The 11826-nt window shown below is 52.4% G+C and overlaps 1 protein-coding gene and 1 pseudogene across 1 annotated transcript in view; one reads left to right on the top strand and one right to left on the bottom strand.

The window, feature by feature from the left end:
- Window positions 1-11826, top strand: part of CFAP46 (cilia and flagella associated protein 46) — a 99540-nt gene that overhangs the window by 55799 nt on the left and 31915 nt on the right. Inside the window, 7 exon segments of the mRNA XM_034987446.1 lie at window positions 207-412; window positions 1271-1483; window positions 2221-2370; window positions 8372-8520; window positions 9335-9433; window positions 9773-9905; window positions 10658-10804. Of these exon segments, the coding sequence (XP_034843337.1) occupies window positions 207-412; window positions 1271-1483; window positions 2221-2370; window positions 8372-8520; window positions 9335-9433; window positions 9773-9905; window positions 10658-10804 (1097 nt within the window).
- Window positions 6228-6844, bottom strand: LOC117997981 (annotated as a pseudogene).

Raw genomic sequence — 11826 nt, 5'->3', positions numbered from 1 at the left:
GCCCTGGGACGCGGGGGTAGGGATGGGGGTGCAGAGCCCTGGGACGCGGGGTAGGAGCCCTGGGACGCTGGGGAGGAGCCCTCAGATGCCGGGGGAAGAGCCCTGGGACACCATCCCTGAGGCCTGCCTGGCCCCTGAAGGCGGGTACGCCTTCTAGAAGGACCCAGTCGGGACATGCTCATGGCTTGGACACCCCTATCTTGCAGGGGAGCACCTGTCCACTCAGGGAGGCCCAGAAAGTGTAGTGTCCGAGGACGCGGGGTCAGTCCCCTTGGAGAAGCTTCGGAACGTGAGACAGCTGGAGGCGCTGGCTCGCGCCTACACCCTGCTGGCCCTGATGGTGTCCCCGAGCGCGGCCAGCTACGAGGACTACTGCCTCATGGCCTACACGTACCTCAAGCGCATCTGGCAGGTGAGGCGTGAGGCTGCTCCCTGATCGGTCCCCAGCTCTTGGCAGGAGCCCACGCCTCTCCCTGTAGCCCATGGGCCTCGTCTGCCCGTGCAGCCCTCGGAAGAGGGCCCTCACCACACTGCAGTGGCTGGGGACACTCTTCTCTGAAACCTCCCCACCACCCTTGCCCATCCGCCACGAAGTACCCCTGGGCAACGGTCCCGGGAGCCTCTGCATGTGGAGGGAACAGCCAGCCCATGATTGCATCTGCCTGCCTTTCAGCAGCCCTGGCCCTCGGCTTCCAGAACCTTCTTCCGTTCATCCCTCCTCCCCCATCATCTCTTTACAGGGCCCTCCCAGGGCAGCTCTTTGAGCCTCTGGTTCTCGAGGACCTCCTGAGGGCAGTGCCCCGACCCTCCCAGCAATGTGCTGGGGGACAGTGGGGCTGTCACCCCTTGGCAGTGGGAAGAATGGGAGGGACTGGGAAGGCATCCTTGGTCTTCAAGATGCCCCAGCCCACTCTCCCACCGTCCACAAAACAAGGATTCTTTAACACTTCTTTTAGGAGAACCACTAAAAGTTCTATGTGTTCTCAATTAGAGACATGAATTCACTTCATGGAGCTGGGACAGGCACTCCTCGGAGGTCAGCTCCATGTCCCCGCTGGTCCAGGTCCTGGGGGCTGAGTGTCCCACCCACTGAGGGACGCTGCAGTCATGTGCATGGGGTGAGCTCACTGGTGTGGCCCTGGTGCCCTAGTGGACACAAGGTTACCACTCAGAGCCTTAGGACCACTAGCCGCCCCTCAGATTTGAGCAGGTGGGGGAGCGTGTGCATGGCTGTTCTTAATGTTGCAAATCTGGATTTTATTTTTCACAGGTATCTTTATTAACAGCAGGAAAAGCAATTTCAGAAAGTAAAATTCTAGCAGCAACAGCTAGTTCACATTTGTTATTGCCTAAAAAAGAGAAGGAGAAGAAGAAGGAGAAAGAGAAGGGGAAGGAAAAGGAGAAAGAGAAGGAAAAGGGGAAGGAGAAGGAGAAAGGGAAGGACAAGGAGAAGGACAGAGAAAAGGGCAAAGACCTCAAGCAGGTACTGTGCGCACTTTCGAATATGGGGCTGTGTCTGGGACCCCGAGAGTGGAGGGCCAGGGCCACAGACTGGGGCCACGTGGCTGGGCCTGGACCCACACCCAGGCTGTGGGGCCTGCCGGACCCCTCTATGCCTCAGTGTCCTCTTTTGTAAAGTGGAGGACAACCCCAGGCTGTTAGGAGGGTGACCCAGGACGTGTGTCTCCTCTCTGGCTGTGGGTGTGCGGGAAGGAGGGCAGCTCTCTGGAGCAGGGGAAAAGAGCCCCCACGTCCTGAGGGGCCTGCAGCCCACATGCGCACCCACACGGCCGGACACTCCTGTGTGCATGGCCGTCCAGAGCGGGCACTCCCACCGGGCTCCAGCACTGTGTCCTCTGTGCACGTGTCCACACAGCACTGACTGCACGCAGATGCGCAGGTCCTGGGGGTACCATGAGCCGGGGCACCCCAGGCAGACTCTGGTTTGCACATGGCAGAGAGCATCAGCTTTGTGCTCTTGCAGGTGATGTCACAGTGTGTTTTGGCTGTGAAATTGAACGTGGCTCTGGTGTGGGTCACAGCTCGGGCTTGGGTCACAGGGAGGGCAGCCACGTGCAGGGGCGCCGTTGGGGCAGAGGCGGCGGGGGGGGCCCGGATCCAGGCAGCAGTGGGTCCCCGAAGGCGCTGCCCTCTCAGGGCTCCCCGCCGTCTGCTCAGGCTGTGCTGATTCTACAGCGAATCCTGCGTTCCTGCTTACAGCATCACACCGCGGTTCCTGGCCAACAGCTGGAAGACTTACCGACAAGCATAGAAGAATGGGCTTCCTACTCCTGCCCTGAAGAAGTGATGTCGGTGTTTAAACAAGATAAAAGCGACTTTACCATTAACCCGTCAAGCATCCAGAAGCCGGTAAGGCGACTTCAAGCAGGGGTGCGGGCTTGGGTGGGGTGCCAGCCAGCTGCGTTCCGAACCCCGTGTCCCTGCCCCGTAGTAGCCTTCCTGCCGTGAAGTGTATCCAGAAAGCGGGTGGCCTGAGCAGGGGGCTTAGTGACTCGTTGAGAGGGAGACCCCTGTGTGTGCCGCCCGGGCTGAGGCGCAAGCACGGTCAGCCCCGGGCCTCCCTGTCCCGGTCGCCACTCTCCCCAGACGAACTGGAGTGTCGGTGGGAAGCACGTGCTCCCTGTCGTCATGCAGCCCCCCCACCCCCCGAACACGCTGAACACGGAAACGCCGCCGTGGGCAGCGTCTGTGCCTGCGACCTCCCGAGTAACCCACAGAAATCCCTCCGTCTCTGGATTTCCACACTAACCACACTGGCAAGGAAGCCGTTGCTTGTGAGGTTCCAGGGGTTAGACCCAAAGACTTTGGGGACCTTCAGTGCCCACTGCCTTCTGCCTGTCTTTTGTGCTTAAAAACGTGGAAATACTCCTTATAAACCTTTTGTGTTTGGGTTCGTTCACTCAGTATTTTGTGGGATTTGTCCACGGTCGTCTGTGTCTCCATCACCTGTTGGGTGCAGTCCCACGGCCCCTGACTAGACCATGGTCCATTTGTCCGTTCGACACTGGATGACATTCGGGTTGTCTCCAGCTTGTGGCTTCACGCGCAAAGCTGCTGTGGGCGCTCGTGATGGAAGCCGTGCGTCTCGGAGCGTGTGTTTGGTCGACTGTGCCGGCCTCGTCTGGCTCCCCTTCCTACTCTGGCTGTTCAGAGGAAGCTTGGCAGCACCTTCCTGTGCCCTCTGGCCACCCGGACATCTTCTCTGCGGCCTTTCCAGTCTGTTGCCCACATTTTATTAAGGTTTCTGTCTCTTTCTTGTCAATTTGAAGGAATTCTTGATCTAGTCTGGGAACAACACTTTGACAATTTACGAAGGGCCAATTACCTTCCACTCTCGGCCTGGCTCTCTTGCGGTCTTGTCATTGACTAGAGGTTCCTAGTGTTAATGTGATAAAATTAGTGATCTGTTCCTTTGTCACTATACTTTGTGTGTCCTGCTTAAAAAGGCCGTTTCTCTTTCCAAAGGTCATGAAGATATTCTCTTACAATATTTTCCCCAAAGCTTTATGGTTTTATGTGCCAGATTCACACGGACCATCCACCTGAGATTGGTGGGTGTGGTGTAGGGCAAGGTCAGCCTCAGGCTTTTAAATCTGGGTATCTGAATGTTCCAGCCCCATTTATGGGAAAAGCATTTGCCCATCTTCTTTGCAGAGCCATGTTTGTCCTGAATCCAGTGTCCACACACGTGTGCTCACATCTCACAGTCGTGATTACTGAACTTGTGTGCCCTCACCTTGTTCTTCGAGAAGGTCTAGGACGTTCTTTCCATTCTCTTTGCATTTCCACGTGTACTTTAGAATCCACGTGTTGGATTCCACTTAACACTCTGGGCGGGGGGTGCAGGTCGTGATTGCTCAGAGTCCTGAGTCAGCTGTGGACTCAGGGAGAGCTGACCCTCTCCCACAGCCTTCCCGTCCGTAAACACAGTCTGCCTCTCCACCGGTGTAGACTGCCCTCGATCCTTAGCAGAGGATCGAGTTTTCTGTGTGGAGCTTGAGCACGTGTTAGGTGTATTTCCATGTATTTGATATTTTTGACATTATTGTAAATATGCCTCTTTGTGTCATGCTTGAACTCCACATGAAATACAGAAATATAATTCTGCTAACCTTTTTTTTTAAGATTTTATTTATTTGAGAGAGAGAGAGACAGCGAGAGAGGGACCACCAGCAGGGGGAGTGGGAGAGGGAGAAGCAGGCTTCCCGCGGAGCAGGGAGCCCGATGCGGGGCTCGATCCCGGGACCCTGGGATCATGACCTGAGCCGAAGGCAGACGCTTAACGACTGAGCCACCCGGGCGTCCCTGAAATAGATTTTTTTTTAAATATTTTATTTACTTGTCAGAGAGAGAGAGAGAGAGAGAGAGAGAGCATGCACACAAGCAGGGAGAGCAGCAGGCAGAGGGAGAAGCAGGCTCCCCGCTGAGCAGGGAACCCGATGCGGGGCTCGATCCCAGGACCCTGGGATCACGACCTGAGCCGAAGGCAGACACTTAACGACTGAGCCACCCAGGCGCCCCTCTGTTAACCTTTTAATAATTTTGGTGATTTATCTGTAAATTCTTCTTGATCTCGTGTGCGTACAATCATTCCATCTACAGCCCGCTGCTTACTTCCTAATTTCTAGTCCTTGCACTTTTCATTCCCTTATTTGGCTCTGTTGGCTCAGGCCTGGGCTCAGGCCTGGGCAGGTGTTGAAGAAACACCGTGACAGCGCACAGCCTTATCTCATTTCCTGCTTCAACGGGAGGGTCCCCAACACTACTTGGAAGTATAATTGGTGTTTGTTGTAGTTTTATAGATATTCTTTATTGACTAGGGAAGTTTCTTATTTCCCTTTGCTAAGAGTTGTAATCATGAATGGCTATAGACTTTTACCAAGTATTTTTCTGCATCTGTTCAAGTGATAATGTTTTTTTCTCCTTTATTCTTTTAATTTATTACATTGATCTTTTGCTGATGATTATCATAATATGATCAATGTAGCTGAAACATATTATTCATCTCATGTATAATCGTGTTTGACACTTTGGGGTGTTTGCTTCCATGTTCATTCCTGTTCATACAGCACCCATGTCAGGATTTGGTAAAAAATTACTCAGACTCTGAACCGTTTCCTGCTCCCAGCCGGCGCCAGACGTGCGGCTTTTCCACACCAACATCCAGCTCTCCTGTTGTCTGTGCACACCAGCTGGGCATCCTGTGAATTAGCCCAGTCCCGGCACGGACCTCTCAGGGTTGGTGGGCGCGGGCTCTTCAGGCTCAGAGCTCAGTCCCTCAGGGCGGCCCCCACATCAACACTGCTGTCCGCACCGCTGTCTGACGTCGCTACGAATTGGGGGTTCCCGTGACCCCCTCCTCGGTGTTGATGATTTGCTAGGACGGCTCACAGAACTCAGGGAAACACTTTACTTTCTAGATTACCGGGTTATTAGAAAGGATGCAAGTGAACAGCCAGCTGAAGAGGTCCATGGGGCGAGGTCTGGGCAGGTGCCGAGCACAGGAGCTCCGAAGTGCGTGGCGCTCGGTGCGCCATCCCCGTGTGGACGTGTTCACCACCCAGAAACTCCACATCGCTCCACTTAGGAATTGTAGGGAGGTTCCGTTATGCAGGCGTGAGTGATGAAATGTTTGGCAGTTGATTTATCCAGTCTCCAGCCTCTCTCCGAGCCCGGCATCGGGGGGTAGGACCAAAGCTCCCGCCCTCTGGTCACAGGGTTGGTTCCCTGGCACGCAGCTCCCAGCCTGAGCTGGACAGGGGCTGCCCAGAGTCACCTCCCGGCGTAAACTCAGCTGTGCTCGGAAGGGGCTCATGAGCCACAAGATTGCAAGGGTTTTAGGAGCTCAGCGCCAGCAACAAAAACAAAGTCCAAGGATCCATGTCCTTCTGGGTCACAATCTCACATTGACCTTTTAGTTAGGAAGTGGTCCCTCCCCCGTCCCTTTTTTTGGAGGGACTTTGTGCTTTTACTGATACTTATTTTTTTTAAAAGTCTGGTATATGATGAAGTGGTATTTTATTTATTCTGTCCATTAATAACTGATATTTGAAAATATTTTAATATTAATGGAACATAATCTAAGAGAAGTTCAATTTTTTTACATTTCAATATCAGGCTATTAATAAGAGATAATAAAAGTAATTATGGTCAAAATTATTATATCAAAATTTACAATAAATGCTTGGTATTAGCCCACATACAATTTAGTTTTTGGTGTAAAGTTCTTTGCAAAAAAGAACCATTTGATTTACTTCACTAATGGGAATATGTCTTAATGCTGGGATGGCCTCTTCTTGGTATTTCTTCTGCTGTGGATCTTAGCATAGTTATCTGTGATTGTGTGAATGGAGTTGAGCGGAGAGGTACTCATCACGTTCATTCCAAATAAAAGTACAGGGCGCCTGGGTGGCTCAGTTGGTTAAGCGACTGCCTTCGGCTCAGGTCATGATCCTGGAGTCCCGGGATCGAGTCCCGCATCGGGCTCCCTGCTCGGCAAGGAGTCTGCTTTGCCCTCTGACCCTCCTCCCTCTCATGCTCTCTGTCTCTCATTCTCTCTGTCTCAAATAAATAAATAAAATCTTTAAAAAAAAAAAAAAAACAAATAAAAGTACATAACCGGTTACTATAGTAATGAGGAGGTAGATGGCAGTGCAACTGCCCAGTATTTTTGAGGCCAATAGGTTAAGCCTAAGGAGTTTAGTCAAGATTCAGGAATAAGATTTCACACAAGATATAGTATGAAGCCAACTTGGGAGCTTAAGAAAGGAACAAAACCGTGAATCGCTCTTTCTGGCAATGGTGACAGTGAATTTTCTACCATTTTCCCTGTGACTTTAGATAATCTTTGCTGGCCTGGGGGGCATGAGGGCGGGGCCAGCCAGGACACTCCTCTTGTCACCGTGGAAGGCCCCCCATCTTTTTTTTTTTTTACTATTCTTGGGGAGACTTGTATAAGATTATTTGTTATTTCTTCCTTAAATTTGGGAGAGTTCCCTGGTGGAAACTTCTGGGCCTTTTCTTCTATATGGGAAGGTCATAAGTTATGATTCTGTTTACTTTGTAGTTCTGGAGCTCTTCAGATTTTCTGTTTCTTCTTGTAATTCCGTGGATTGTGTTTTTCTAGGATATTTCCACTTAATATAAAGTTTCAAGTTTGTAATATAATGTTGTTCTTAATGTGCTTTTATTATCTTTTAGTGTCTGCAGGTCTATAGGATTTGTGTCTTCCCACCCCTCTTTCCTGACCAGCCTCATCAGGAGTTACCAATTATTAGTCTCTCAAAGAACCACATGTTCTCCAGGCCACCCGAAGCCACTGGCTTTTGAGGAATTCCCTGAGACGGCTGCTTTACTTGTAGATCACCCTTCATCCTAAGGTGCAGCCCTTTGGGCACCCAGCCTGGGCATGAAGCTTTCAGTGGGCCCTCAAGGCCGTTTTGTTGTCTCCACCTTACAAAAAAACCCAAAACAACCCAAACAAACAAAAACCAGAGGTACCACCCAACCTCTCAGCTGCCTCTTGACTCCGCAGAAACCCCCAGGACAAAGGGACCCCAATATGGCAGGCTCATTTCTCTAGATACCCATTGTCTTCTGGCACTCAGCCCAGTAACTTCTCCCAGCATCAGTTACCCAGTCTTCAGAGCTTTTGGTGCGTTTTTAAAATACTTCATCCAACTTTTCTAATTCTTCATTGCAGAATAATTATTTTATCAAACCCAGTCCATTGTTATAAGTATTGTTCTTCTGCACCTGTATTAAATTTTAAGGCAGTTATACGTGTTCATAAAGAAATTCTGTTTTTAATGGATCAGCAGTTTTTAGTAGAAGAAATCTAACAAAAACATTAATTTGAGTAAATATGTAAATGGATTGTTTCTTGTGAGGACTTTTTTTTTGTTTTAATTTATTTATTTATTTATTCATGAGAGACAGAGAGAGAGAGAGAGAGGCAGAGGGAGAAGCAGGCCTCCCGCAGAGCAGGGAGCCCGACGCGGGACTCGATCCCAGGACCCCGGGATCATGACCTGAGCCGAAGGCAGACGCTTAACCATCTGAGCCACCCAGGCGCCCCTCTTGTGAGGACTTTTAACTGTACTTGGGTGTTGAAGATTATGGATGATCGCAGATGACAAGATGAAAGCTATGAATGAGGGAGAGAAGGGGGAGAGCACATCATTCATTCATTCATTCATTCATTCAAGAAACACTGTTGAGCACCTGCTGTTTGCCCCGAGCCGTGCTTGTCATGGAGAAGGATAGAGGTTTTTGAAGAAAGACCCTATCAGCTAGTGGCCTACCCTTCCTCCCCTCTTTGACCCTACATGTTTGTTGTGTATTTGTGTAGACGTACACTTTATATTATTTGGACCATTTGGTCAGAGCCCTGCAGAAGATGTCCCTCTACGAGCTCACCATCCCAGTCCTGCAGTTGGGTGTAGTAATTGCAGCATCTGTGGTAGAAAGCAAGAGCCTCAAGGATCTCTACCACCTGCGGTCAGTATGACTGTTTTATATTCAGGGAAACTGGGGAACATTTCGGTGGCTAAAGGGGAAAATTTCCCCAAAGCAATATAAAAACAAACAGCATTTCCAAATACTGATTCTGTGGTTGACTATTTCTATAAATAATAGTCCCTGTGATTTGTAAAACCAAATAAATCAATATACTGAACATAAAAATAGTAATTTTATTTTAAAATTTCGACCTGGCCCTTAAGAGAAGATCATTGTTCTACGGAAATATACGCTGAAGTATTAGAATGAAGGGCCACTGTGTCTGTGGCCTGCTCTCAGATCATCCAGAAAAAAACCATAGGGGGATGGCGCGGGTGGGGAGGCAAAACGATAAAGCTGATACGGCGCAGTGCTCGTGCTGAAGCGGTCTGGGCGAGGGATGCACAGTAACTCTTTGTAGTGTTTGTGCCGCTTTTATGTAAGCTTGAAATCCTCTCAAAACAAAACCGTTTCACATCAGAATCAAAGCAGGCCTTGTCTGCTTTGCACTCGTCACGGTGGCCACAGCCCTGCGCACGGTACCTTATTCTTCCCTCTGAAGGTCGCCCTGCGACGGTATGTATAGAGTAAGACGTGTGGGTGAGAATTAAAATTCTTGGTACCTGAAGTTTGGTAGAGGCACCGACCGGTGTCATTTTGCTTAGGTCTAAAAATTACTGAAAACATCACTAAATTATACATTCCTCTTTCGTTCACCAATTGTTTTGAGGCCAACTGAGCCCAGTACAGCCTGACTCTGATCCACCAGGTCCCGTGTGACCGTGTTCTTTCTCCCTATCGCCCCTTCCCCTAGACTTGCCCTTGCTTGTTTGGATTTGAAATTGCGAGAAGCAGCTGCCTACCATGAAGAGGTGGTCGGGCAGACATACATCTATGAGCTGGAGCAGGCAAGGTGTGGCCCTTCCCCACCGCTGTTCCACCCCCCGTGGGCGGGACCCCAGCTCACCTGTAACCAAGGAAGGATTTGGCCAACGCGATACTGCTCCCGGCTGTGTCCCCTCCAACCCCAGGCCCCATCCTACATCACAGCCAGACTGGGGGGCGGGAGGACGCTCAGCCTGGGGCTGCTGTGCCGGAGGTTGGGTTATCTTTGTAAACAGGTGAGTGATCGGTGGCTTCTTCTAGCTATTTTAATTTGCATTCCTTGATTACTAATGACATTGGACATTTTCAGGTATTTCTTGGCCATTGTATTTCTTCTTTGGCATATCACCTGTGTTACTTACATTAGCTGCAGAAAAGAAATTGCCTTGAGAAAGGAGAAGAATAAGGAACCGCTCTTGGAAGACAGTGTGCCAACTCTGGCTGAACCCATAACTGCAGTGGACCCAGCAGAAATGAAGCCCCTCGTGGCCAAGGACAAGGTACCCTCACTCTGCGGGCAGCACCTTGTTCCTAGCCCAGTGGGGCAGTGCCGAGGCCAACCTCGGGCTGCTAGCCGGGACGTGTCTTCACCGTGAGCTGTATCCAGACCCTCGTGCCGGGTTCCCTGGGACACCCGGGGGCTGGTCGGGTGTGCCCTGGATGTCTCTGGACAAGTTGGAGCTACAGATCACCTCAGAGCGTGCCCGCCAGAGGCACTGGGCAGGATTCAGAGAAGACGGGCAGGGTGGTCGAGGCCTGGCAGCTAGAGAGTGGCAAGGAAGTCTGACCACTAACCAGCTCTCCCTTCCACACAGTGGGCTCACTTTGTGTGGGCTCGCCCATCAAGGAAAGTAGCCATCCCAGCCACCACGCTCCGAACGCCTGTCACCACGGGCATTCCACCCTTGGGACTCCATTTGGGAGCCCCCAACGTCAACCATTTGGGAGACGTGGTAGGAACATGCCAGGCCCCCACGTGTCTTGCCGAATTCAGGGGCTCAGTGCACCTCCTGTGCCGGTCCAGGTGCCGCCTGGTACCAGAGAGTGGGGTCACAGAGCATGGGGCATGGGCAGGAGCAGCGGCGGCAAGGACCAGCTCCGATGCCCCCAGGGGCGAGCTGGTGGGGGAGGAGAGATGGCTGTCCCAGGAGACCGCTCGCTACCGAGGCAGGGGCCCGGCCTGGTGGGAAACCACGGACGGTGGGCAGCTTCCCGCCAGCCATGGCGCAGACCTGCCTGCCCTGCCTTCCAGCTCCTGAAGATAAACGGAGAGACCGGGAGGGGCCTGGAAGGGACATCCTTCCCCCAGCTGTGGACCCTCAAAGCAGAAGTGCTGCTGGACATGGACCTGTACCAGCCTGCGAGGCTGCTGCTGTCGGAGGCCTACCTGGCCTTCCAGGTGAGGGGCTGTGGGGCCCGGGGGGCGCCTGCACCGCCGGAATCAGCCCCGCCCGCCTGCGCGCCACGGCGGCTCTCTGGGACTCGGGCTGTCTGCTTGGAAGCTGGCTTGCCGCTCGCCATTCTGGAACGTCCATCCTGGACTTGGATCTAAGTCTCTGCCCTTCTCCTGTTTCTCTGGTTGTCATTCATTCTTTGTGGAGAGTTTGCTAAAGTCCCTGCTTCCTATGGTTGCCGCGGGTCTGATTCCACGGATGGCAGTGTTCCCGGCGCTGCGTTTCCTGATGTTGCATGCAGAGGCTGAGAGCCTGGAGGGCCTGGGGCCCCCGGCCCATGAGTTTTGTCCTTACTCCTCAGGTGTGGGCCCTGCAGGTATCTGTGGTCTCTCGGGGGCCTCACTGGAAGCCTGGGGTTTCTGAGCCCCCACACAAAGGCTTGCACTCCAGTCTGGCTGTTCAGATTCTAGCTCAGCTCCTTAGCCCCCCTGCTACTCCCGTCTGCTCAGCTTCTTGAACCTGCTCTGCCCTTGAGCACAGACCTTTGGGCCCTCCTGGTGCCCCCGTGATTGGCCCTTCTAGTGCCAGCACCTGGAGGCCCCAAAGCCCCAGCTGTCTCCTCCCGAGCCGGCTGTTGCTTTTCTCTGGGCTCTGCCCTCCGTGAGGATGGATGCCTGTGTGTGCATCCCTCCCCGTAGAGATGGTGGCCCTCCGGCACCTGCGGACAGGTGGTTCTATCTGCATCCAGCTCGGAGCACTGCATTCACGGGGGGTGGGGGGCAGGCAAGGCAAAACTGAAGGACCAGACAGGCTGTCCCTGGTTTTGAAGGACTCGAGAGAGAGAGAAGTCCCTAATAAAAGCACAAAACTTCAAGGCCATGGGAGATTCAGGCAGTGGGCAGGGTGCTCAGGCCAACACAGATAGCTGTGTGCAGGCCGGACTGCAAAGGGGTGAGGCCGGGGGCAAGAGGGGGAGCACCCGGGGTGGGACTGAGAGGCTGGCAACGGCCTCTTCTGAGACCAGGGG

The sequence above is a fragment of the Mirounga leonina genome, unplaced genomic scaffold (genome assembly GCF_011800145.1).
Source record: "Mirounga leonina isolate KUSES-001 unplaced genomic scaffold, KU_Mleo_1.0 Mir_114, whole genome shotgun sequence".
Lineage (NCBI taxonomy): Eukaryota > Metazoa > Chordata > Mammalia > Carnivora > Phocidae > Mirounga > Mirounga leonina.
This window is presented reverse-complemented; position numbering and strand designations above follow the sequence as displayed.